This window comes from Lissotriton vulgaris, chromosome 10 (assembly GCF_964263255.1).
Source record: "Lissotriton vulgaris chromosome 10, aLisVul1.2, whole genome shotgun sequence".
Classification (NCBI taxonomy): domain Eukaryota; kingdom Metazoa; phylum Chordata; class Amphibia; order Caudata; family Salamandridae; genus Lissotriton; species Lissotriton vulgaris.
The window spans coordinates 1055885539-1055911256 of record NC_141698.1 but is presented as its reverse complement, the minus strand read 5'-3'; the positions used below and the strand labels follow the sequence as shown (position 1 = coordinate 1055911256).

At 43.7% G+C, this 25718-nt stretch overlaps 1 protein-coding gene across 1 annotated transcript in view; it reads right to left on the bottom strand.

Moving 5' to 3' along the window:
• Window positions 1–25718, bottom strand: part of GADL1 (GAD like acidic amino acid decarboxylase 1) — a 686124-nt gene that overhangs the window by 407787 nt on the left and 252619 nt on the right. The window contains exon 5 of the mRNA XM_086942110.1: window positions 20972–21078. Coding sequence (XP_086798236.1) covers window positions 20972–21078 — 107 coding nt within the window. The remainder of the gene's footprint in view (window positions 1–20971; window positions 21079–25718) is intronic.

The following is a 25718-nucleotide window of genomic DNA, read 5'->3' as shown; positions in this document are numbered from 1 at the left end:
AGAGGCACAGGGAGGCTTCAAGAGAGAATAGAGAGGAACAGAACAGAGAGAGGAGAGAAGGAGAGAGAGAGAACTGATGGATGCAAAGACAGATTGTGTGAGGAAATGAAGGGAGAGAGTTTGAGCATTTTTGTCTGGGCTGCTATTGGTTCCCCATCCAGGCCGTGCTTGAGATTCAACGGGCTCAGCGTGAAATACAGCGCAGCCACTATTACTATGTGTATCTGGTGCCAGCAGCGTATACACTAACTCATTAAAGAGAAAGCGCTTGAGCATATAGACAGCACAACTTTGCCCAAAACAGGTGCAGTGTTCTGTCCTTTGCACTTTTTTTCATGCTATGGCCCCAAATAGGTTTTCCTACATAGAGTATGGGCTCCCTTAAAGGTGCTTATTCTGTCACTTAAAAACTTCCATATATGAAACCTTTAATAGATCCAGATGTTGTGAATGTTACTGGCACACGCTGCTCAACCGCTATCACCAAGACAAACAGTTTGCTCAAGTACCTCCCTCTGATATGAGCTATGTCGGCTTCTGTGTTATGAAAGGTGTTCTGCACGCGTTTGCACCGTGTCTTGACACGCCTTGCCCTACCTGGCGCAACCCTGATACCGAATGCTGGGATGGTAAAGATGCCAGAATCGTGTGACTATTGTACTATATTGCAGCATTTATATATATAGAGCTTACTTCCCCCATGTGGGTTCCTGGAGAGCTTGTCTAACTAGGCAGCATAGGGTTTGTGGTTGGAAGTGTGTTGTAATAGTTTTTGGTCCTATGTCGGAAGGATTTACATGTCGTGTGTGGACACTACTGAGGAGAGGTTCTCGTATTATGGAACGCTGTGCTTAGAAATGTGGTGGATTAAAAGATGCGAGAGATCGATGTGCAGTTTATGGTTTCAGTAAGCTGGCAGCTCTGAGTAGCTCTGCAGGCCACTCTATTTCTTTTTTTAAAATTCTTTTTATTGCAAACAACGTAATAGGAATACATCAGTTCTATATCATTATACATATAACTCGACCATTCATTTTTCTTTTCCTTACTGTTATCGAAGCGAGTATCTCACCAATGGTGCATAATCCTCCCTGTAAGCCTAGGGTTCTTTTCACAACACTCGATAGGTCTGCCATTGTCCCCAAATCTTTTCCCATGTCTTCTGACAACCTCTGTTATGGTAAATAGTTTGTTCTGCTAACCAGCAACAGTCTAGGTCCATCTGTCAGTCCTTTGGTAGAGCTCGGGCACCCCAATACCTAGCCAGGTTTCGTTTGGTAACCACTGAGCCCAGCGCCAGCCAAATCCCATGTGTCTCGGCCATACCACCTTCCCAGGGATCAGCGACAGGAACCAGTTCGGCTCCAGGGAGACCTCCAGCCCAGCTACCTGCATCAAGATTCTTCCTATTTTACCCCAGTCTATCTATGTCTGTCGGCATTCCCAAATGAAGGTGACAGAACGTTCCCTCCTGGCCACAACCTCTATGGCATCATAATAACTCTACCCTACATACGCGGTGCAGGAGCTCCCTGGAGCAATATGTGTGGTGGGAAACCTTTATCCGGATTAATCGTAAACTGGAGCTAATTGCTACCTCCCTCTGTCCCTGAAGGGCTTCTCTCCAGACTTCCTCATGTATCAGTTCAACATCTCCCACCCACACATCTCTCAGTGATATAAAGGGGTCTGGTGTGTTATTTACTTGTTTTTTGTATACTAACGATAACGTCTTCTCCTCCAAGGGTTCTGTCAGGAGTCCTAGTTCATACTCTTATTAGAGGGTATCTAACTTCATGAATGCCTGGTTCCTCCAAACATCTGCAAGTTTTTCCAGTCCCAGCATTCCCATTTCCTGCATTCCTGTAGTTTGCCTACTTTCTCTAGTTGGTCGTTCCCCCACAGAGGGTTCATTGCCGTCAGTTTATCCCCCCAACCTTAGTATTTCGATGGCTTTCACCAGGGTTTAATCACCGTCTGTGTGTGTCGGCAACTCCTTCTGCGCTCTATTATTATATAGCAGTTGTGCGCAACCCCTACACCCCATATACTCTCTGTCGACTCTACTGGCTGGTTCTGTCCTGTCTTCAAACATCCAGTCATTCACCGTGATCAGAGGGGCGGCCCAGTAGTACAACTTCACAGCTGGTATCGCCAGTCTTCCGTCATAGATTCCTCTTTGTAATTTATACAGGCGATCCGTGCTGTCACTTGACTGGGGGTGAGTGTTTGATTCGCTCAAACGCTCCGTCTAGCATCCTCTTTGGCATTGCTTTGTTCACCCTAAGTTGGCAGGGTATGCCCAGACGTGGGTACCTTGCTCACTTTGCCACTGGATTCAAGATAGCCTGGCTGATGAGGGTTATGAACCCGAATCGGGTCCCAGGATGCTTGTTACCAGTCCAGAGAAGACATGGCTTGGCAGTTCGGGCTGGACTGTTCCCATGAGGCACAGGGTCAGACTGATTTGCGTATGGCCATGTCTGAACTGGGGTGGCAGAGTGGGCTTAGGAACGGTGATGGATTAAACCCAGATCAGTTGACTGAGGGTGAGTGTTTGATTTGCTCAAACGCTCCGTCCATCATCCCCTTTGGTATCGCCACTACTGTCCAAAGCAGGGATCGCAGTTCAGTCTCCACCACTCCGAAGAACGATGGTGGGATCGGGTGTGGGGTGTACTGCAGGACATAGAGTAAGCGAGGGAGCGTCATCATTTTAAACAGAGCAGCCTGGTCAATTAGTGTTAGTGGCAACGTCTTCTACCTCTTGGCAACCCTTTTATATCTGTCTAACTGGGGTAGCAGGTTTCTCTCGTAGAACCGCTGGGGGTCCTAGTAATATTAATCCCTAACTATTTAAACCCTTCCACTTCCAGTGGGATCTTACATCCCGATGTAAGGCTAGGAGTCCTCCCCGACAATGGGAACATTAAGGAATTAGGGGCAGATTTACAAGCCTCTTGCCCCACTTTTGCGTCACTTTTAACATTGGAAAAGTGGCGCAAATGTGGCGCCAGAGGCTTGTAAATCTGCCCTTAGTCTAATGAAAATAGGATGGATTTAAAAAAGAAAAATTAAACGTTTCTGTTTCATTTTTTAATAGTAGGTGGCGATTGCAAAACAATCATACATTGAAGTATGACTCGCTTATAGGAGGTGGCGCCCATGGCACACTCCATCTTAATAGCGAGTCTCAAAACCTATTTTGCGAGTCAGTAATGCGTTACCGACTCACAAAATACTAGTTTGTACATAGAGCAGACCTATTTGGTAGGCGAAAACGGGCCTATTTCCCGTTTGCGACCGCAAAAAAACGGTTGCACATCTGGCCCTTGATGCACCAATCCTTAAAAAAGGAAATGGTGACTATCCACTGACATTTTAGAGAACTGCTTCTCAAGATGAGCTGAAAGACTTTAGTGTTCAAAGATGAGCAGTTCTAAGAGTCATAATTTAGCCCTTTAAAAAAAAAAATTTGTGACCCACAGAAAAATAAAAGAATCATATTGGAGTCTTTGTCATCTGCTTACTTTTGAATGATTGAACCATAAAACCTTTGTTTCCCCTTGTTCCAAAATCCCAGGGCAGGACTTTTGGTAGCAGAGAGCAGGGAGATATGGTTGTTTCTCAAGGCTACAGCAGATGTGCATTTCCATGTTCTAACCCAGCGACAGTTCCACCCTGGGAGTAGTAGTAGGTCTGAGGTTGTTTGCCAGCCTTTGGGCATTTCTTTTGTTTTTGTCATAGTTTTTGCAAAACGTTATTGTTCAGGAAGCTAAAGGGACTTGGTCAATCTGAACAACAACAAAACATTGGCTAAATGCAGAAAAATGTTTTGGGGTCCTGAAAAAACACACATACCGTGGTACTCCCTCGCATTGAAGGGAACTACTTTGTGTTGGATGTGCTGCTTGTGAAAGGGCATAAAACACACATAAGGTGATGGAAGGCAGTTTGCAACAAGTCTAACCACTGACAATAGGTTAGCACTCCAACTCATCGTTCTTTTGCTCGCCATGGCACCTCATTTTGCAAATCAGTCTTTCACCTGCTCCTCGTGCTCAGTCCAAACTGCCAAGGCAGCAGGGCCGGACTGAGAACCAAAACCGGCCCTGGCAAAGTGCTCGGCGGGGGGATTGGGGAATTCGGGGTGCAACTGAGCTCTTTGTTGGGCCGGTTTTCGGCCGATTTTGTTACAGGGCTGATTTACGGCCCTGTAACAAAAACGGCCCCCTGGGTCCAATACCGGGCCCCACCCTTGCGGCGCACCGGGGATTGCACGGTGCCCGCAAAGGCCAGTCCGGGCCTGCAAGCCAGGATGGTTTTGCGTTGGCTGTTCCACCACAACACCCATTGCTTTTTGGTGCTGACTCAGATTTGCAAGGATCTGTAAATCTGAGGCAGCGACAAAAACTAATGCCATGAAAAGCAGGCGTCAGACTGGAGCCATGAGGAGAAATACTTCTATTTCTCCTAGTTTTATGCTCTTTCTAAGTGTGCTACATTCTGCAGGACACATAGAAGGACAAAATTACCTTTAATAATTGTTTATGTGCTGAAAGTTGCCAATTCCTACACATAAACAATCATCCCTGCACCATAGGCAGCCATGCACCATGGCACAAGCAAGGGTGTCTGTTTTGGGACTAGGCAACGTTTTTAGCATTGGCACAAGGAAAAACAAAGGGGTGCGCCATATTCTTGTGAATGCAGTGCATCCCTGCATTTTTTAAATGACGCCACATGGCGCTGCTAAATTGCTTGTAGCACCGCACTGCGTAATTTCTTTGTAAATAGGTCCCAGGATGGCTATTCCTATCTTAACTGAGAAGGGGAAAGAGGTAGGATTGATAATGTAGGAACACCAGGATAAAGTCAGGTTTGTAATCCCCAACATTTGATTCTTGAGTTTTTGAGTGAGCTAAAGAAAACACCCAAACTCAGTTTGTTCACTAGCTATCTGTTTTTTTCTTGTCACAACAGGATCAGGGATTCTGCTAAAGTATCTCTGCGAGCATGCTCAGCTTACGGGGCGTGTGGCAAAAGAAAAGAAGACCCACATCCAGTGATGCTCATTGGTTAAAAAAAAAATAACTGTTCCTTTCCCTTCCCCCACACACCAGTGGCGACTGGTAGGGAACGGGGTGGCGGGAGGGGGTTGAAAAATATAAAATAAAAACCCACTTACCTTTTCCTCTGCCTCTCCTCCCTCTCTGCTTCACTTTTATTCCTACTCCAATACGGAATAAGCTGCAGGAAGCACCCAGGTACACAGGCTCCCCTGAGCCAATCACAATTCTGCAATGCAGCTTTTTGTGATTGTCTTGAGCGCCCTGAATCAGGGGTCAGATGGGGACAAGGAGCCTGTGCATAGTCCCCACCAGGCTGTGCATGACAGCCTGGTGGTATGCAAAGTGCGCATGACTGTTTGGCCGTCCAAGCAGTCATGCACACTTACGTGTGCACAAACCACTCCTCCACCCGGAGCCACCAGACTTTCCCTGCCCTAACCCAAGAGAATGATAATAATGTTGCTTTTGTGAATTTATTTTTCCCTTTTTCACTGATCTAAGAGCAGTGGGGCTACGCTCCTTCTCCTTAGTGGAGGAGTCGCCACTGCCACCCAGGCTAAGAATCCCCACCTCCTATTTTTCCAGTAAACGTGCCCATACCTGGCTGAGCCATGTTCTTCCTGGAACATGGCTGGGTGCTCCGCAAAGCAGGGGGCTTCTCTCCTCCTTCGCGTCTTCCTTGTGTTGCAGGTGTGTCAACTCCCTCATGTCTTCAATCCGCTGCACGGAAACCACGTCTCATCCCCCGTAGCTCTGTTCAATGTTTAGAAATGCCTCCAGGGTCTCCTACCTCACCATCTACCAACAGGTTGATGCGTCATTCCTATGAGAGCCACGCTTGCCTCCCATTGGTTCATTAAATCTTGAAGCCAGTTCTAGACTTCCTCCTCTCTCAGTTGTGACTTGTATATTAAAGAGACAGTGTCCCTTTCCTATTGGTTGTTTCATTTCCCACTTCCTGTCATGCAGGGGAGAAGGGTTGTAATGTCCGCAACTAGTTGTGCCTAACTTTCATCTATGCTCATTCAAACAACAGTGGTCCTATGCATATTCCAATATAAAACCAATAAATTTAGACGGAATCAAATCTATATTTAGAATGACATGTCCAGCCGGAGAGAGGTCCTTCAAGTTTACTTGATAAACAATGTTTCAGAATAAAACAAAGATACCTTCCACAAGACCCCTGTGTGGTACACAAGCCTGTGCCCAACACTTGCGGGGTGTTTACAGTTGGTGGAAAATTAGAAGGGTTTTTAAGGCAAACAAGCGTTCTTCTGTTCACATGTCAATTATACAGAAAATTTCAAGCAGCACCATTACATCAATTTAGCAATCAAATATTCATATAAGGTGCTTAAGCAAGTCAACGGCGTTTCGGTCCCCCTAAAGGGTCATGGGGACCATCATCAGGACAAAACAATAATTGCCTTTATCGCTAAACCTCAAAAATGCCTGAATGGAAAAGGAATAAAGAGAAAAGAAAAATACATACTTTAAGAACAGCGCATTAGTTAATTCGTAACAAGTGACTCTTTGTGCAGAGTGCATTCAACCGTTACCAAGGTGAAGGTGTTACAGGGTTTCCACAAGAAATAATTACAGGCGAGTGAAGAAGTGGTAACAACGCGGTGGAGTTTAAGGTTCAGAATCGCGAGCTTAAGGTCGAAATGGAACAGGCTAGTTGGCGTTTAAGATTCTGTGCCATGGCTGATTGTTGGTGCCTAATGCGGTAGTGCCTAATTGACCCCGGCAGTAGGGCGTAGTATAGGTTCAGGTCCGCGAGCTATCGGTCGAAGTGGACGTTGTGATTATTGGTGCCTAATGCGGTGGTGCTTAATTAAGGTCTGCGGTAGGACGTAGCAAAAGTAGTGAGAAGATGAGTTACGTGCCTATATCGCGACTGGGTGTTGAGTTAATGAACTCAATTTGCTTACCGAGGCAACGTATGAATAATGTCTAGCTGAGTGGATAAGCAGTATTGCCCGGACCAGCAGCCCTATATGGGAAAGGTAATCTATAGATTAAAAGGTGATTGATACCTAAGTTACAATACGGAACTCGTGCCATGCAATACTTCTTACCCAATTAGGACGTGGGTTGCCGCGTTACTCAATCGTAACCGGGCGACGCCAGGGTAAGCCTGTTAAGACAGAGGGGGTATTTAGGAAACTTAATTGCAGCGTTCCAACCAAGGAGCGGTGCCCTAGACTACTGGCTTACTCACCATTATGGACTGTCTTGGAAATCTTCCCTGGCGTGCTAGTGCGATCGAACCAGGAAGTCAAGAGGGGGCGGGTGGGCGGTGATTGGTCAGTGCAAGTGAGGCTATAGGAATAAACATAAACATAAACGAAGGGTGCATGTTGTGGTGGCCATCTTGAGTGATGCGTGTTTACAGTGATGTTTCATGCAAAGTGACAATTTAAGAAAGCATCGATCAGTACATTTAAAAAAAATGTACATTTTTATGAGTCAGGTAGATGCTTGGCGCTTTGCCCAGAGTCTCTAAAGCATCATTGTAGGGGATTCAGATTAAAGCAGTCCATTCCTCCTGCAGGTTCAAACCAGAGCTCAAGCTGTCTGTCTTCAGAATCCATTTTAATTCTTCTCTGTTAAGCATACGGGTTAGGTCGCCTCCTCTGGGTGGTATGATGATTTGTGTGATCACAGTCCAACGGATCTCGTTTTCAGTATGCCCTTTGTCTAAAAAATGTTCAACCAAAGGTGCGTTCAGTGTTTTGCACCTAATGCGACTGCGATGTTGGGATATTCGCAGCTTGATTTTCTGTTTTGTCTGGCCAACATATATAAGATTGCACGGACAAAAGATTGCATAAATGAGTTTACAGCTGTTGCAGTTGGTAAAGGTACGCAGTTAATTTTTTACATTTTTAAATACAAATTCTTTACTGTCAATTGAAAAATCACATACCACACATGAACCACATTTGGAATGACCACGCAGAGGGGGTAATGACCAATGATCATGAAGTGTGGTATTTCTACCAATTGTGGGTGGTAAAGCTGCCCTTACCAATTGATCCTTGAGATTTTTGCTTTCCTTGAAAGCGAAGAGGGGGGTTTCCCAATTGATGGGACCTGAGTTCAGAATGTGCCAGTTCTTTTTTATACATTGTTTTACAATATTGGATATGGTGGAAAAGGTGGTTACACATACTGTTTTTTCAATGGTTTCTTTGGGTTTGGGTTCCAGGAGAGTGTCTCGAGGGCAGTACCAGGCTCTTTTCATAGAGTTTTTGATCAGGCGTCTAGGGTAGCCTCTAATCCTAAGTTTCTCAGATACGGTACTAGCCTCAATGAAGTAATCCTCTTTCTTAAAACAATTTCTTCTTAGTCTGAGGAATTGTGAATACGGTAGACTGTCCCTTAGTGCCCTAGGATGACAGCTGTTGTAACTAAGAAGGGTATTTCTTTCCGTTGGTTTACGAAACAGGGACGTATATAGAATCCCATCATGGTGTTGGATGGACAAATCTAAGAAGGGAATGCTATCTTTGTTATGGGACAGGGTGAACGTGAGGCCATTGCAATTGTTATTCAACCAGTGTAGTAGCCCTGGGAAATCCTCAGTAGAGCCACCCCAGATTAAAAAGATGTCGTCTATGTAGCGCTTCCAGGTATGTATACCCTGATGGAATGGGTTACTACTAGACAGAATGGTATTGGTTTCCAACCAGTCCATATACAGGATCGCCAGGGTGGGGGCAAAAATAGCCCCCATGGAAGTGCCACGCACCTGTTGGTAGTACTGTGAGTCATAGAGAAAAAAGTTTTGGGTGAGGCAAATCTCCAGGAGTTGTATTATGAATAGGGTGGGCACCCTATGGGGACGTGTTCTGGTGTTTAGTATGCTTTCCATTACAAGTAGGGAGTCTTTCTGGGGAATATTTGTGTGTAGGGATTCTACGTCTAATGTGCATAGAGTCTCATACTCGGGATTAAAAGAGTAGTTTTCAATAAAATTAATCGTGTGCATGCTGTCTCTAATGTAGCATTCAGTTATTGGCACAAAGTCCTTCAAGAAGAAGTTAACATAATGGCCGAGTGGTTCTAGCACCGAACCACAATATTGGTCTACCCGGGGGGTTATCCATCCTTTTGTGGATTTTTGGCAATGTGTACAAAACGGGAGTTCTTGGGTTGGTAATGTTTAAGAAATTATACTCATGTTTACTTAAGAAGCCATTCTCCAAAGCTTCCATTGTGATGACTATAATAAGCTTTTGAATATCTTTAGTGGGGTTACAGGGCAGTCTGCAATAATGGTCAGTGTTGGATACCTGATGTTGGAGCTCATTTTTATAATTCTCATTATCTTGCAGAACTATCCCACCACCTTTATCCGCTGATTTGATAATCAATTTGGTGTTATTTTTGAGGGAGCTGATTGCTGACTTTTCTTCCAAAGAGATGTTGTAGGGTATGAAGAGATTTCCTTAAGAATAACCTTTTCAAAAGTAATGATTTCTTTTGGAATCATATTAGACGTGGGCGAAAAGGTTGATGGTGGTCGGAATGGAGTCGTAACAATTTTGGGTTCTGAAGGATTAATTTCAAAGTACGAACGTAGTCTCAATTTTCGGAAAAAGCCTAACAATTCAGATTGGAGGTTCAGAAAATTCGGATAGGTGGTTGGGACAAAGGATAAACCTTTGCTAAGGATAGATAACTCCTGAGTGGAAAGTATATGGTTAGAAATATTAAAAATGGGGATAGTGTTTGGATTGATATTATCTGTTACCACTGGTAAAATTTCTGTCTGGTCTGGCGCTCTCCTGGAGGGTTGTGCCATCTTTGTTGTTGTTTGACCCTCCCTTTCTTTTGGGGTTCGGAATTGCCTCTGGATAAAAAAGGAGTCTGGTTGCGTGTAGGTCCACTGCCGCCCTCACCAGGATCTGAACTGTCAGATGAGTTTGCTGAGGAGTCGGTAAAGCCTACCACAGTGTTTCTTTTATTGAAACGTCCCCAGGGTCTTGGGGTTTGTTGGTGCTGGTAGAAGTTACGATTCGTATTAAAATCCTTTTGTAAATAAGGATAAGTACGTTCAAGGGTGAAAATTTTAATGTCTTTCTTAACCTTATTTGATTTTTTATTTTGTTCGATACAGTGGAATTCAGAGACTGTTTTCTCAATTTTCTCAAGTAGGGCCTTTGTATCAGTAATCGCTTTGTCATCAGTTATTTGTTTCTCTAAGTCTTTGATGATGTTCTCAAGTTTTTTAAGTTCCTCGCCTGCAGTTTCGTGGTACCGATAGTGCTAAAGCCTGTTATGTACTTAGGATTGTCAGTAAAGACACCAGGAATGTTCCTGACTTGGAGGCCAAGTGGAATAGTGTTGGATTTGAGATATTGGGTAAGCATTAGGGTCATTAGTTCTAGTCTAGAATGCTTCTTTTTTTGTTTTTCAAGTTCCTCAGATAGGCTGGTACTACTTGTGGCATTGGTTTCCTCTTGGTCAGTGAACAAGGATGGTCCTGCACAGATTTTATTAATATATTCAAGTGAATATAGAGGAGCTGTGTCAGACATTACAGTGAGAGAGGGAAAAGAGTGATGAGCAGAGGGAGACCGCTCGTGCACAGGTAGGGAGGCCAGTGACCACTTAAGAGAAGTGGAAGGGAGGACAAAGCCCTTGCAATCAGCCGATTGGCTGTAGGGAAAGAGAGGAGTGAGGAGGTAAGGGCTCGCGGAGCATTACGTGCCACAGAATTGTCTCAGTATCATCGTTCTCACTGAGGTCTGCCTGTTAAGGACATAGCATAGAAATAGGTCAAAGAATCATCAAGAAACTAAAGAAAACATTGTTATTGAAGCACGAGCATTAGACCTCACAGCCTTAGTGTGGTGTTGCCAATAACGGTGTGCCTACCTCCTCCATTTTTCTGACTTTGTTTGCACTGGATTTAGGAGTCTATGCACTTTACCACTGCTAAACAGTACTAAAGAGCTTGTTCTTCTGCCCATGACATGGTAATATTGGCTTATCCCCAATTGGCAAATTCAATTTACTGCTAAGCCCCTAGTTAAGTGCACTAAATTTGCCCTGGGCCTTGAAATTAAATGGTACGAGTGGGCCTGCAGCCCTCATTGTGCCACCTACTTAAGTACTCCCAAGGGGTTGGGTAGCTTTCACCACTTTCAGCTGGGGGGGGGGACAGACCTGATAACCTTAGTGTGGTCTCCCCGCCCCCAATGTTTTGCTGACATCCTCCATTTTTCTGACCTCGTTTTTGTAAGCTTTACCACTGCTGAAACACTAAAGTGGTGGTGCTCACTCCCTTAAAAATGTTAATATTGTCTCATCCCTAAACGGCATATTTAATTTACTTATACACAAAGTGCACTACATGTGTAAATTCACTGAAATGGTGAGCCTGCAGCACTCATTGTACCACCCACTTAAGTAGCCCCCTAACCATGGCTCAGGCCTATCATTGCAGAGCCTGTATATGCAGTTACCCGACCATTCCGTCCTGGCAAGATACACCTCTTTGCAGGCCTAAACCTTCCCTTTATATACACATAAGTCACCCTCTACGGTAGACCGGGCATAACCCCGTTTTACATGTCCTTGTACTGAAATACCCTCAAATTCATTTTTCACTAATGCAAGGCCTATCTGTCTCATAGAATTACATTGGGGTTACCTTATTACATCTTCTAATTGTAACTCTCAACTATAAAGAGATGGACTTTTCAAGGTTGGTGTCTCTGGAATCAAAAGTTTAAATCACAACTTAGTGAAGCCAGATTTTAAATTTGAATGCTGAAAATTCCACTTTTAGAAAGTTGGCATTTTCTTATTTTAGCCATTTGGTACCTTCTACCTGCCTCTGATACACATTTGAGAAGGGAGACAGCTGGGCTTTGTGTATTCCCCTATACAGCAACACACAATGTGAGCTTATGTGGGGGGATGGGAGGGAGGAGCTGGGCACAGCCTCACACTTACATCTGAATAGGTGGTGTCCTGTTCCCACACAAAGGGCTGCATACACCCCTGTAGTGAGTCTGGAGCCAGGGCAGGAAGAGAGGACCTCTGTGCACTTCAAAGACCTGCCTTTGATATCCCCCCACTATAAAGGAACAACTGGGTATAAGTACTGGGCCTCTGTAACCAACACTTCAGTGCACTTCTGGACCTGTGAAGACTCTGTCAGTAAAAAGGAATGGTGTGCTGCTAAAGGACTGCCACTCTGCTGGACTGCTGCCTTGCTGGACTCCTGCCTTGTTGTGCTGCCCTGCTGTCTGTCAGCCCCTTGTCTGGGTGAGAAGGACTGCACCTGCATCACTTGAACCGAGAGTGACTCCAAGGGCTTTATGGCTTGCCTCCTGTCTGAAGTCTCAGTGACTTAAATGACTTCCACCGCTTCTGCTGCTGCACCTAGACTCAGCCATCTGTGAGTCTGCCCTGCCAAATGGTGACACCCCATGCCTGTACCTTTGAATGAGAGGCCTAAAGTGCTTGCTTCAATGAAACTCATGCATCTCTGGAACCGGAGCATCAGCGCCTCTGCTGTGTGAATCGATACTATGCATCTCCTTCGCAATCAGTACGGTGCAATGGTCTAGCCAATGTTTTTGCATGTCCGTTGACAACAGCCTCAATGACAAGGACAAGAACTTCACATCATAGCCCCTGCGCTCATCGGAGACTAGGCACTGCCACTGTTGCGCAGGCCAGGACCACTGCATCTCCGTCATTGAGAGGAACGACGCCAACACATTGCTTCCTTTCAGCTGCACCCTTCGTTTTCTTCAACATCGGTGAAGCCAGGATCAAGGTCCTGTCCTCCATTAATGACTCAGTGGAGGCCCTGGATTCCTGTGATGATACAATGGAAGCCCACAGCAGTCAAAAGGTTAAGAACTGCTGTCCTAGAGGGGGGGGCTCTTCATTCACCACGTTTGTATTCCAATTCTCATTATTTCACCCATACAAATGTATGTGTCCTTTCCTCTATATTTACGGAGCATCCATAAATCTCTTCAAACTGTGGCAGGTCGAACATTTAATTGGTATATGAGTTTTTCGAATGCAGCCATTTCATCCAGTCAATTTTGAATAGTGGGGACTGTGACTTTTTGCCAGTGCATAAACTTGCTAACCACTAGCACAATGGGTAACCAACTTTTTATATGAAAAGGTAGTGTAGAGAGGTCTGTGGCATAGGCATTGGAAGAATGTGTGCTGCAGCACCCCCAAAAAAACTATGCCGGGTCCTGGAAGGTGAATGAAGAATCAAGATACATTTAAATTATATTTCTATTTTGTCACATTTGGTGTGCATTCAAAGCCAGAGGTCAAATGTCAGTCAAGTCTTCTGACAAATTGTTGCTTATTCTTTTAACATTGAAATAGGTGTTTACTTTTTTGTCTCTTACTACAAAATGATAGGATTTTATATAGTGACCTTTTTGTAAAGTGACAATCTTGATGGTGTGAAAGGAAAAGCTGTGGGATGTGTTGTCTTCTTACACACAACAAAATGTAAATACCTCTATGTGACCTTTTTCAAATATTTTAAAGTAAATAATCAGCTAGGAAAGCACAAATAAGGCATATTTTTTTCTAATTCTTTGTGTAATTGAAAAATAGATTGCAAAAGGATGAAGACACTTTATTTAGTGATGCACAAATTAGAAATATTCGCTGAAACCCAATTTACAAACATTGTCATTTGTGAACTATGCAGTTTTATCAGTAAAACTGCATGTTTGTGCAAATTTAGTGATCAATTCAATGGAAAATGTGTTGTCAGCAATTGGCAGTGTGCTACCACACCACTTTAGTAATATATCCGTGACAGTGTGCCACTAGATGCAACCCCATCTACATACTACACCCTTACCACTATCCCGCTGCATGGGTGTGGCTTATTTGCAATACTTGTTCTTTGTGTGAGGCAGAATCCATTTGAGTTCAGCGATGTAACAGTGATGACAGCACACCCACTCTGAAAACAGATTCAGCACCACTGGTCCATGGTGTTAAGTAGGGTCATTAAGGTGGCATTAGGGCCCATTATAGTGCTGAATCCCTTGCATCGCACGGAAGGGATTCAGAAAGGACGACATCCTTTCTGATCGTGCTGGAGGCGGGCATTTTCAAAGCAGACAAGAAATTGAGCACTTTGCAAAAACATTACAAACGAACAAGTTGCATTTATATTTCCCCACACCAACATTGTGCAGGTAAAATAAGAAAAGGATTTCCTTACTTGTATTTTAAAGAGAACTTACCTGCATTTTGGGAAACGAAGGGGCATATTATCAAGGGGGTTTATCTCCTCTTTTTTGGCTTTAAAAGCCAAGAAAGCGGAGATAAAATTATCTCCCTATTACCTAGCTGTTGCTAACACCAGTTAGCTACAGCTAGTAGGAGCTAGCGACCATCTTGGGCCCCACTTTGCTTGTCAGTGATATTTATCACTAATGACATGCAAAGTGGGTGTGCCAAGATGTTAGCGACTGGAAACAGTCGCTAACATCGCTATCTCCTATTACCAACTTTTGGAGATATTCGCGCTAAGCGCGAATATCTCCAAAAGCTAACACCTGCCCTGAGCAGTTCTTAGCCATGTTATCCAATGGGAGGTGGATAACATGGCTAAGAGCATTAGCTCGGTAATGCATGAATATCGCTGACTTTTCAGCGATATTCATGCATTGCGGCAATTTTTATCGCATTTGCGATAAACCTTGGTAACACCAAGGTTTATTTGCGGTAAAAATCGCCGCAGCTCAGCTGTAAATTTTTCCCGCTAACCAAGCAATAGCGATAATTATCGCTATTACTTGGTAATATGGCCCGAAGTTCCAACTGACTGGTCATATGACATCATGATTTTTAAACATGCAGGTTTGCACTTTCCATTTTTCACTGCTTCCAACTGTGAGCAAGGCGGCAATGTTCGCCGAAATGCGTAAGGAGATGGAAGCTTCCTTGCGGTCGTGCCAAGAATAAATGCAACTTTTCCAGCAGTGGGCCTCTATCTGTTGCTTCACGTTTATGGAATTAGTGGGCTGCTCTGTGCCCACTGTTTAAAGAAGCCGCCCTGAAGGGTCGGGGGCTCTGGTACTCGAATAAAGTTTTAGGAATATATATATATCCGGAAGAGGGTGCAAGTGGAGGAGTGGGTCCTGCAGCTAATGTCCCCACTGTAATAGACGAGCTGGTTTTTTTAGAGGAGGACCGGCGCTTCAATCTGAGACCGAGGCGCCAGGTAGCCTACACAACAAGACCAAGAGGAAGAGGCAGAGGAGCCGGCGGCGGAAAGGGAGGAGAAAACGCCAACAAAAAAGCAAAATGATTGCGGCTGAAATATCACAGGGAGAAGTCAGAGACTCAACCATCATTAACCTGACTAAACTAACCCTGTCACCCAAAGAGGAACAAGTTCTAAAATTGGGCTTATCTTTCTGTCCGCCATCTGAATTCAGCTACGTAGATACTCGCATAGACACCTACAAATTGGTGAGAAATTTAAAACTGAAAAAATTCTTTGCTCTCAACAAGTTCAAGGAACCACAAACGGGCAGGGAATCAAAAACTGTTGTTACCGGTATCGACAATTTGCTAGTCTCTGATATAGATCTCATGTTGGAACTCCATGATATTGAAAACACTGATGATGAAACGACAACTTCTAGGGCTCTAGAAATCAATGAAGAAACTCGAGAAGACACAGTAGATGTGCTCAGCCGAGCTCTGGATTTGGCTAAAGAACAGAATGTAGACATTTCCAAGACTGTGAGCACTGACTTCAGAACTAAATCAAAATTCACCCCCCTCAATGTAAGAGACTCTGTGGACATTTTCCATGAGTTGGTGGTCAATGACCTTAAAAATTTAGAGAAGTGCACAAGTGTGCAGAATAAAACATTTAACAAGCAAGAAAAGGAGTATTTTGCTTTAGTGAACAAGTTGAAGTCCAACAGCAGCTGCATTGTTCGTGATGCAGATAAAGGGGGCAATATTGTCCTATGGGACAGGAGTCAATATTTGTGTGAGAGCTATAAGCAACTAAACAACAGAAACAATTATGTTAAAACCATGGACAAAGTTATGCATGACAGCTTTGCTAAATATAATATTCAACTGCTTGAATGGTATAAACTTAACTTAATTTCTAAAGAAGAGTTGCAATTTTTGAAAGTGAGTAACCCAGTAACACCGGTGTTCTACTTAATACCCAAGGTGCACAAGTGTGCGGTCAACCCCCCAGGGAGACCTATAATCTCTGCTATTGGGGGGGGCCTGGAAAGCACCTCAAAGTTCATTGACTCTTTCCTCTGCCCCCTAGTCAAGCAACTCCCATCCTATGTCCAAGACTCAGGAGATTTCTTGCGTAAGATCTATGACCTGCCTTGGGAAGAAGAGTATCTTCTCATGACAATAGACGTCACCACACTCTACACCAGCATTAGACATGAGGACGGCCTGAGGGCCGTGAGACATGCACTACGAGCCAGACGATCAACCTCTGGCTACACTCACAAATGCTGGTGGAGATGGCGTCTGTTTGTCTTAACAACAACTTCTTCCTTTTCGAGTCTACTCTCTACAAACAGATATGTGGGACCGCGATGGGCACCTGCTTCGCCCCCAGCTATGCTAATTTGCATATGGGCTGGTGGGAGGAGCAGGTGATCCGGGCGGAGTTCCACACTGAATGGGGCGAAAACATATTGCAATGGAGTCGGTATATAGACGACCTATTTGTAATATGGAAGGGTTCGGAAGCCAGTGCCAGGAATTTTGTGGATAAGATCCAGGCCAACAATCTGAACTTAAAATTCACTTGTGAAATTAGTTCAACATCTTTAAATTTCCTTGATTTAACCATTTTTGTGAAGGGTGGCCGACTACATTCCCAATTGTTCAGAAAACCATCAGCAGGGAATACACTGCTTCACGCAAACAGTTTCCATCCTGACAGCCTCATCAGGAGCATCCCGTATGGGGAAAGTTTGCGGGTGATACGTAACTGCAGTGACCCCGAAGGCCAAGTACGAGAGCTCGCCACCCTTGAGAAAAGATTCAAGGCCAGGGGATACTCTGAATCAAACATCTCTAGTGCAATACAGAAGGCCAAAGTGAGAAGTAGGGAAGAAATTCTTTTCAAAAACCCCTCAAAAGATCAGGTAGCCAAACGCCCCAAAAGTAACATCAGAATGATTACTGCATACAATAAACAGCATAAAGCAGTAAGGGGGATCATTAATAAGCATTGGCACCTTATAGCCAATGATCCAGTACTTGAGCAGTTTGTACAGAGGAGACCTGAAATTACCTACAGAAAAGCCAGATCATTCAAACAAATGTTAGTTTCGAATGTTCTGCCTGATGTCGTCCACCATCAGAAGAAAGGGTTGGAGTGGTTAAAAAGGAAACCTGGCTTTATCAAATGCTCTAAATGCAAAGCCTGCACTGCAGGAGTTAATACCCGCACATACCAAACTGGAATTTCTAAAAGACTTAAAACCATCAGGGGTTTTTTCAGTTGTAAGACGGATTATGCTGTCTACGTGCTCCAGTGCCCATGTGGCCTGAGGTACGTGGGCAGCACAATTCATCCAGTTCATGTGCGCATCCTGCAGCACATGAGAGCCATCAAACATGCCGATCCTACCTACCCGGTAGCCCGGCATTTTGAGACATGTCATAAACAAGATGTAACAGGGCTCTGTTACTTTGTTGTTGACTCTGTCCCTGTCAGCAGTAGGGGCGGGGATCGCTTGCAGAAGTTGAGACGGCTTGAGTCCAGGTATATACTCGAACTCAATGCCAAGGCCCCCGGAGGTCTCAACCTAGAAGAAGATTTAAAAACACATCTTTAGATCTAGATGTCCAGACACATTGTTTAGTCTGGACCTGTAGTCAGGCTTATAGGCTGCTGTACAAGCTTATCTGTTCAACAGGAGTTGGTGGTCGGCCTAGGATCCCCGCTCCCGCAAACGAAAGAGGTTTTATTTTAACTTGCACAATTTTAAGGGTGTCACAAATTTAAGTGGGGGTCACATGTGAAACCAGTCTGCCTTATTGCCCACTTGGGCGGTATTCCTTGCGGTCTGCTTAACGCTATGATACAAAAAAACGGCCTAAATATTTGTCAATGACAATAAGCCCACTAGGGCACAATTTATTGTACTATTTATAGTATTGCGGTTAAATCAGTAGTACTGTATTTAATTATGACTGTGTATTATAATGTTTGCACATTTGTCATTGTTGCCGATGAATTTATTTATTTATTAAGCTGAGCTCCGCTATGATTTTCAAGGATTTACTTACGTGATGGAATGAACAATTAGTCTTTTTTCCATTTCTTGCCTTAAACTTCCTGTTTCTGTCACGTGACCTCTCAACCTGTTTTGCACTTTAAATGGTTTCTGTTCACATTGTACCTTAGGTGATCAAGCCTGCTGGTCAGGCGAAACGCGTCCAGGGTTTTGACAAATAAAACTTTAATTTGTCTGGTACACGGTCTCGTCAGCGTGTGGTTTCTCTACCCGTTGAGGCTTTATCGAAAAGACCCGGCAGCGGAGGTCTTTGTACAGACGAGACACCCGTTGGTTTGGTGGCGGTGATTACTTCCGAGGCAAGGAGTGGAGAAGATATATATATATATATATATACATTTACATATATACATATATACATACATACATATACATACATATATATATATATATATATATATATATATATATATATATATATATATATATATATATATATATATATATATATATATATATATATATGTGTGTGTATATACACATACTATATGTACCCACACACACATACATATATATAATGCTCGGCACTAGTCCCCAGATCCCTGTTTTCCTTTCAGGGAATAGTCACACATTAGGTTATGGACTGAGAAAAACACACTCTTTGCATCTTAAGTGTCCATGCAAAATTATTTTATTATCGTCCGCCCTTGTTCAGAACTTAACTTTTTCTTAAACCTTGGTAGAAGTAACATTTGAAGTACATCATATGCTTGATTACAAAATTCTCTTCACATAGTTCTTCTACAGAACAGCCAAACCAACACGTGTTTCGCGAAATGATTTCGCTTCTTCAGGGCTTCAGAATTTCAGTTCCATCATAATAATAGTCTTCTCACCTCTTGACAAAAGGATCCCAGATTCATCCTGGCAATATGCACTGTATAATATAGACTTCCAATATCAGGAAAAATGGCTATAGCCTCCCATCAATACGAACACCAGTCAGTTTCAGGGATCCCACCATACCATGGCAACCAGTACTCTGATTTGTGCATGCAAGAGCATTTTGCTCTTGCTTTTACACATAGAGAGCTGTTGCATTTCCCTGTGTATAAAAGCAATGCAGGTTCCAGCGGGAGGCAAGGAGCCGGCAGGGACTGTGGGGCCTTCAGGCTCCTGCGGCTGTCCCCCACGAAGTGGCCATTCCCCAGAGGATGGGGTTGCCATGGACAAAAATGGCCCAGGAGGGGGGTCAATCGTCCCCCCTCCCTTGAAAGAAGATATTGTAAAAAAAAAAAAAGAAAAAGCCTGGCCCCAGGGTATGGGGTCACCGGGGCTGAAATCGGCATGGGGATGGGGGCCAACTTCCACGCTACCATTTTCGGACCCATTCAAACACCCATACCAGTGCTTACACAGCTACTCACTGATTCATAGATCAGCACACACATCCACTCACTCACCCATACAGCCACTCATACACCCACTCACTCACTAATACAGGCATTAACATATCCACTCATAAACACAACACCACTCACATACTGAATCAGTCAACCATAGAGCTACTCACACACCTAGTCACTCACCTATGCAGTCAATCACACAGCCACTTACTAACCCACACAGTTAAACACACACACACTTACTTACTCATACAAATACTACCACGTACTCGCTCATCTATACAGTCACTGACAGAAGCACACACTCATCCATATAGCCACCCTCACATTCCCTCATTCACCCATACGGTCACTCACATACCCCATCACTCACCTATACTGCCTTTCACATACCCAGTACTCACCAATATACCACTGACATATACACTCACCCACACAGCCATACACACACTCACTCTTCCATGCAGCCCTTTACATACACAGTCACTATCCCATACAGCCACTGACTCACCCACTAACTCATCCATGCAGGCAGTCACACACTCACTCATTCACCCACCCACACAGACACTCAGACACCCGTAGAGGTTCTCAGTCAGTCAATCAATCACTCATACAGCCACTTATGTATCTATTCACCAACTCATTCAGTCACTTAGACACCAACTGACAGACAGGTACAGACATTCACCTAACCAGTCACTCACCCATACATTCACTGACACCTAATCGCTCACTTATACATTCAGTCATGCACCCACTGAATCATCCAAACAGGCACCCACTTATTCACCAATAGAACTTAGTATACATTATTAACGCTCGTAAACTTTTTTAACCCGTTAAGTGCGCCGCAAATTCCGCCCCAGTGTGGACGTTCCATTGCGCGGGCGGAATCGGAACGTTCAGCGGACGTGCGCAGCACTAGCGAGGTAGTGCACGTGACGTCCGCCGAACGTTCGCAGCACTTAACGGGTTAAAACACTCACAATCACTGGATGATGTCATCAGTGTTGTCATTTAGCTGAATTGCTGTCTGTGGAGTTTTTTTCTTTCTCTGGTGTGCCAAAACACTTTCAACAAATACTTATAACCCTGCCAGATGTCTCTTGTGTTCCATTTTCACCATGAGCATATTCTCAAAAGGTCAACTACCCGGAAGATGCGCGCAGCTGGCATAATTTACGTGTATCCCAAAGTAAAGAAACTCTATTGTTTTTTGTACCTGGGCTGAAAATACCGTCACCACCTTCCCATCCTATAAATTCAATCATCTTCGTGAGGACAGCTTCCTCCACTAACAGGAAAACTGGAGACACCTCGTATGTATAGCTTTAAAAAGAGAAGAGAGAAAAATAAGCTGTTAGTATCAACCACACAAAAAACCCACCGAGGGCTTCATTTTCAATCAAGTACGATTTCACCCTTGTGGGGATTAATACAAATTTCCGTAATAACCATGTGCTCGCCATAAATGTAACCCTTAAACAAAGGGCCAATTCACCCTTGCCAGTGACGGCTTTGAAAATGGCCTCTTTGCTGTGAGTTCTCGCACAGAACATCTGCTAAAGAGATGCAAGGCAGATGCAGACGGCCCCAAGGTCCTGCAATTCACAGGGTAAGCACAATAGAAGTAGGACAAATGGTGATGGGGACGCCAGTCATAATGATGAGCAGTTTAATGATGCCCTCTCAAACAGGCATGCTAATTTCAATTAAAACCTGTTTTCATCTGCTGGCAGCATCCAATTATATTTGGATGGAACATAACAAAACACCCTCTTTTATAGAACACTCACACACATCGCTGTGGTCGCTAGGTGCTGATGCTAAGCACGTTTACTGTTAACCAACAAAAATGTTCGCATTTTAATGATTTAAGATTAATAATAGAAGCCAGGGATTTCTGAGCATTTCCACTTCCACCTGCTGTGTGTCCAACACAAACAAAGATATCCCTCTTACTCCTTCTAAATCTTAATTTTCACAATGCTAAAGCATTTAATCCTTTATGGGTTCCAGAGTAGCGTGCTACTCGCCGAAAAATCACTGGCGCCTTGTCTGGGGTAGTAAGCACTATATAAATGCAATTACAATACAATAACATTTCCAATAGAGAAAATGATAAATCAGAACCCCTGTTAAAAGTCAGAAGCTTGGGCAGGTTTAAAACTCTGGGCAATATTTCCAAGGTGGGCAATATGTGATTATCGCCGCTTTAGCGGCGGTTTTCGGACGCTAAGCGGCGATAATTCTATCGCCCTATTAGCAAGCTGTCGCTAACAGCAGTTAGCGACAGCTTGTAGGCGATAGCGAGCGGTTTGGGGCCCGCTTTGCATGTCAGCGATATTTATCGCTAATGACATGCAAAGTGGGCGTACCCAACCTGTTAGCGACTGAAAGCAGTCACTAATGTCGCTATCGCCTATTAGCAAGGCAGGCGTAGCGAAGGAAATATTCGCATTAAGCGCAAATATCTCCAAAAACTAACGCCTGCTCAGACCAGTTCTTAGCCATTATATCCAATGGGAGTTGGATATTATGGCTAAGTCCCCATTGGCGATAATACTTGAATATCGCTGGATTACCAGCGATATTCACGCATTTCGCCGCTAACGCCTGAAATGTTATCGCATTTGAGATAAACGTTGCTAATAGCAAGTTATCTTAGCGATAAAATCAGGCGAAGCACGGCAATAGAAAAAATGTTGCTAAGCCCATTTAGCGATAAATATCGCTAGTTGTTGGTTATATGCCCCTCTATTCTTTTTTACTTCCTTTTACAGCTTTATTTTTGTGCTAGCACAAAAGGTAGTGATTGAGTCACTCACTGTCCTAGAGATATTCTGTTTATCTTGTCCTGCCTTTTCTAAGGGGGGAAGTCAGGAGTGTAACACAGGCCCATGCAGCCCCTGCGGAGCAGCCCCCCACACTATTCATGGGGGCACCCAACGCTTCCGGGGGCCCTAACACTAACTTAATAATATGTATGGGTAAACGAAAACTTGAAGAACGAACTTGTTACGATATTGAACGGTTATGTTGTTAGAGCGGTCGAATGACCTGCAGATATAACAAAAGACAACAATGCGTTTAATCAGAAGTGTTGTGAACATGCGTGAGTCCTAGTCTTGGAGGGGAGGTTAGCCTTCCTGTGGCTAGTATATAAAATACCTCTTTGGAATAGCCCCGTTTTATCTTAAAGAATGAAAAGAAAGTGCTGCGTCACGGGTAGAAAGCTGAAATCTGAGGGACAAGGCCTGTAATGTAGTTTGATAATGTAGAGTACCTTCCATTGCTAAATGAAGCTTCCAAGCCCCAGCCTATTCAGAGAGGAAACCAATGAATAAATACAGTCAATAATAAACAAGCATTTGCAATGCATTCGGTCTTGCCTTTGGGACCTTTTATGCAGCACATTAGCTTGGGTGCTGAAACAGCTACTGTTCTTTAACATGGATGTAATGTAAGCACCAAACTGCGTGACAAGCCAGGTATGGGAACACATGGAGAGAAATATAGCCTTTGAGCGAGAAATGGTATAGTCCAAAGATCTGTTTTTAATACAAAAACAGGGCCTTCGGTGGTCTAATCACTGAAAATGCAAGATTTCAAAAAAATATTATAGTCTACGGGTGCTCGTGGACAATTTCTATTGACTATAATCTAAGGAATGCAAAAGTGATTCTGGTATTTTACTAACCTCTGCTGGTCGTTTTCTATCAATAAAGTTAAATAGAGGCAGTTGAAGAGAAAAAAAAGTCCCTAAGTGGAAGCAGACAAGTCCTAGGGCTGATCTCCAGAGCCCACAAAGTACATACACACATAGGTATATACTAAAGTATATACTATAGTATATACTAAAGTATATACAAGAGGTCTCGAATGCTTGGCCCAATGAGCCTTGAAAGTTGAGGAAGAATTGCTGATCTTGATGGACAGTCAGAGTTGCATCTTGTTCACCAGACAGTTCTTCCTAAATCAGGTTCTATATTGTGCCACTCATATATCCCACGCTGCTTTGGTTACACTTTTTTTAATATGCTTTTGAGATACTGCTATTTTTGTTAAGGGTTATTGCATAGTGGTACTAATGTAAATCACATGTTATGCTCCCCCTCCTCTCCTACTTCTCATGACTAACCCAGATTGTCTACTAATTCTTTCTAGTCTAGCCCATACTTTTATTACCTAGCAATCTAAGCTGCCTGTTTACATGTGACAACATTCTTAGTTAGCTGGCGAGGAGTGACATTGATGGGGTCTGTTTATGTTCCAATAAATCCTTGCACCTGGCAATTTTTGATACAAGCAGACTGGACAGGTAATGTCGCAGGATAGCTTTTAAATTTTAATTTTTTTAATTTTTATAAAACCTCAGTTCTACCAAATACTAGCATGATGTTGTATTTGAACACTGACTGTACAAAAGGGGGTGGTAATGGACGGAGCATATGAACCAATCAAACACTCATACCCAGTCAAAAGATCTGGGTTTAATCCATCACCGTTCTTTAGCCCACTCTGCCACCCCAGTTCAGACATGGCTATATGCAAATCAGTCTGACCCTGTGCCTCATGGGAACAGTCCAGCCCGAACTGCCAAGCCATGCCTTCCCTGGACCGGAAACAAGCTTCCGAGGACCGGTTTCTGGCATTCCAGCCGTCTTCAGCCCAGCTTGCTTGAATCCAGTGGCAAAGTGAACAAGGTACTCGCGTCTGAGCATACCCTACCACACTTATGGCGGCAAAAGTGGTACAAAAGGGGGTGGTAATGGACGGAGCATCTGAATCAATCAAACACTCACACCCAGTCAAAAGATCTGGGTTTAATCCATCACCGTTCTTTAGCCCACTCTGCCACCCCAGTTCAGACATGGCCATATGCAAATCAGTCTGACCCTGTGCCTCATGGGAACAGTCCAGCCCGAACTGCCAAGCCATGACTTCCCTGGACCGGAAACAAGCTTCCGAGGACCGGATTCTGGCATTCCAGCCGTCTTCATCCCGGCTTGCTTGAATCCAGTGGCAAAGTGATCAAGGGGCTCACGTCTGAGCATACCCTGCCACACTTATGGTGGCCAAAAGCGGTACAAAAGGGGGTGGTGATGGACGCTCCATATAGCATTGCCAGTGCCATTGGTGTATGGCAATACTGCATGGATACACATAGACCTGCATGAGAATAATAAGTATACTAAGGAATTTCTGACTATATGATGGAATTTAGTGCAAGTAACGGTCTATCATCAGCATTTACATTCAGGAACATCTGTAATCTCTTAATGGAACTGCGAGGACACCGATTAATGTCAATGATATTGATTGCTATCGGTATTTATGTGACTTCTGTGAGGATATTTATTAGGTGTTATTTAAATTGCTGCCTTACAAGTGTATTGAATGCCTTGTCGGCGATAACAATATTAGTGACGTCAAATGAGATACCACCAGTGATGCCATGAGCGAGTTCCTGTAGAGTGTTGGTCATCAGCAGTGTATTGGGGTGGCATTATGATGGCATAGCAAGCTATAATAGGGGAATTTTAGTGTATTATAGGTTCTAGATCATACCCATAGCACTGCTTGAGCTTTTCCTGGGATGGGATTTGTATGGGAAACAAGAAGATTTTATTTTCAATAAGCTATTTTGTGATCTAAATTGTCAATTCCAATCAAACATTTAAGTATAATTTTCTCACTAAAATTCTTCCAACAAGGAAATCTCAAATTACGAAAGGGTCTAATACACAAAGGTAAGCTTACACTTCTGTGTAAGTTTACGATTGTTTGCTATTCACAAAGGTATTTTACAAGAAGTATCTTCATGAAAGCAGAATGTCCCCACATAAAAAGATAGGTCTGTCCTATCTTTTTATATGCGGAGACTTTACTCTCATTAAGATACTACTCATAAATCCCTTTGTGAATAGCAAACAATCATAAACGTACACAAAAGTGTAAGTTTACCT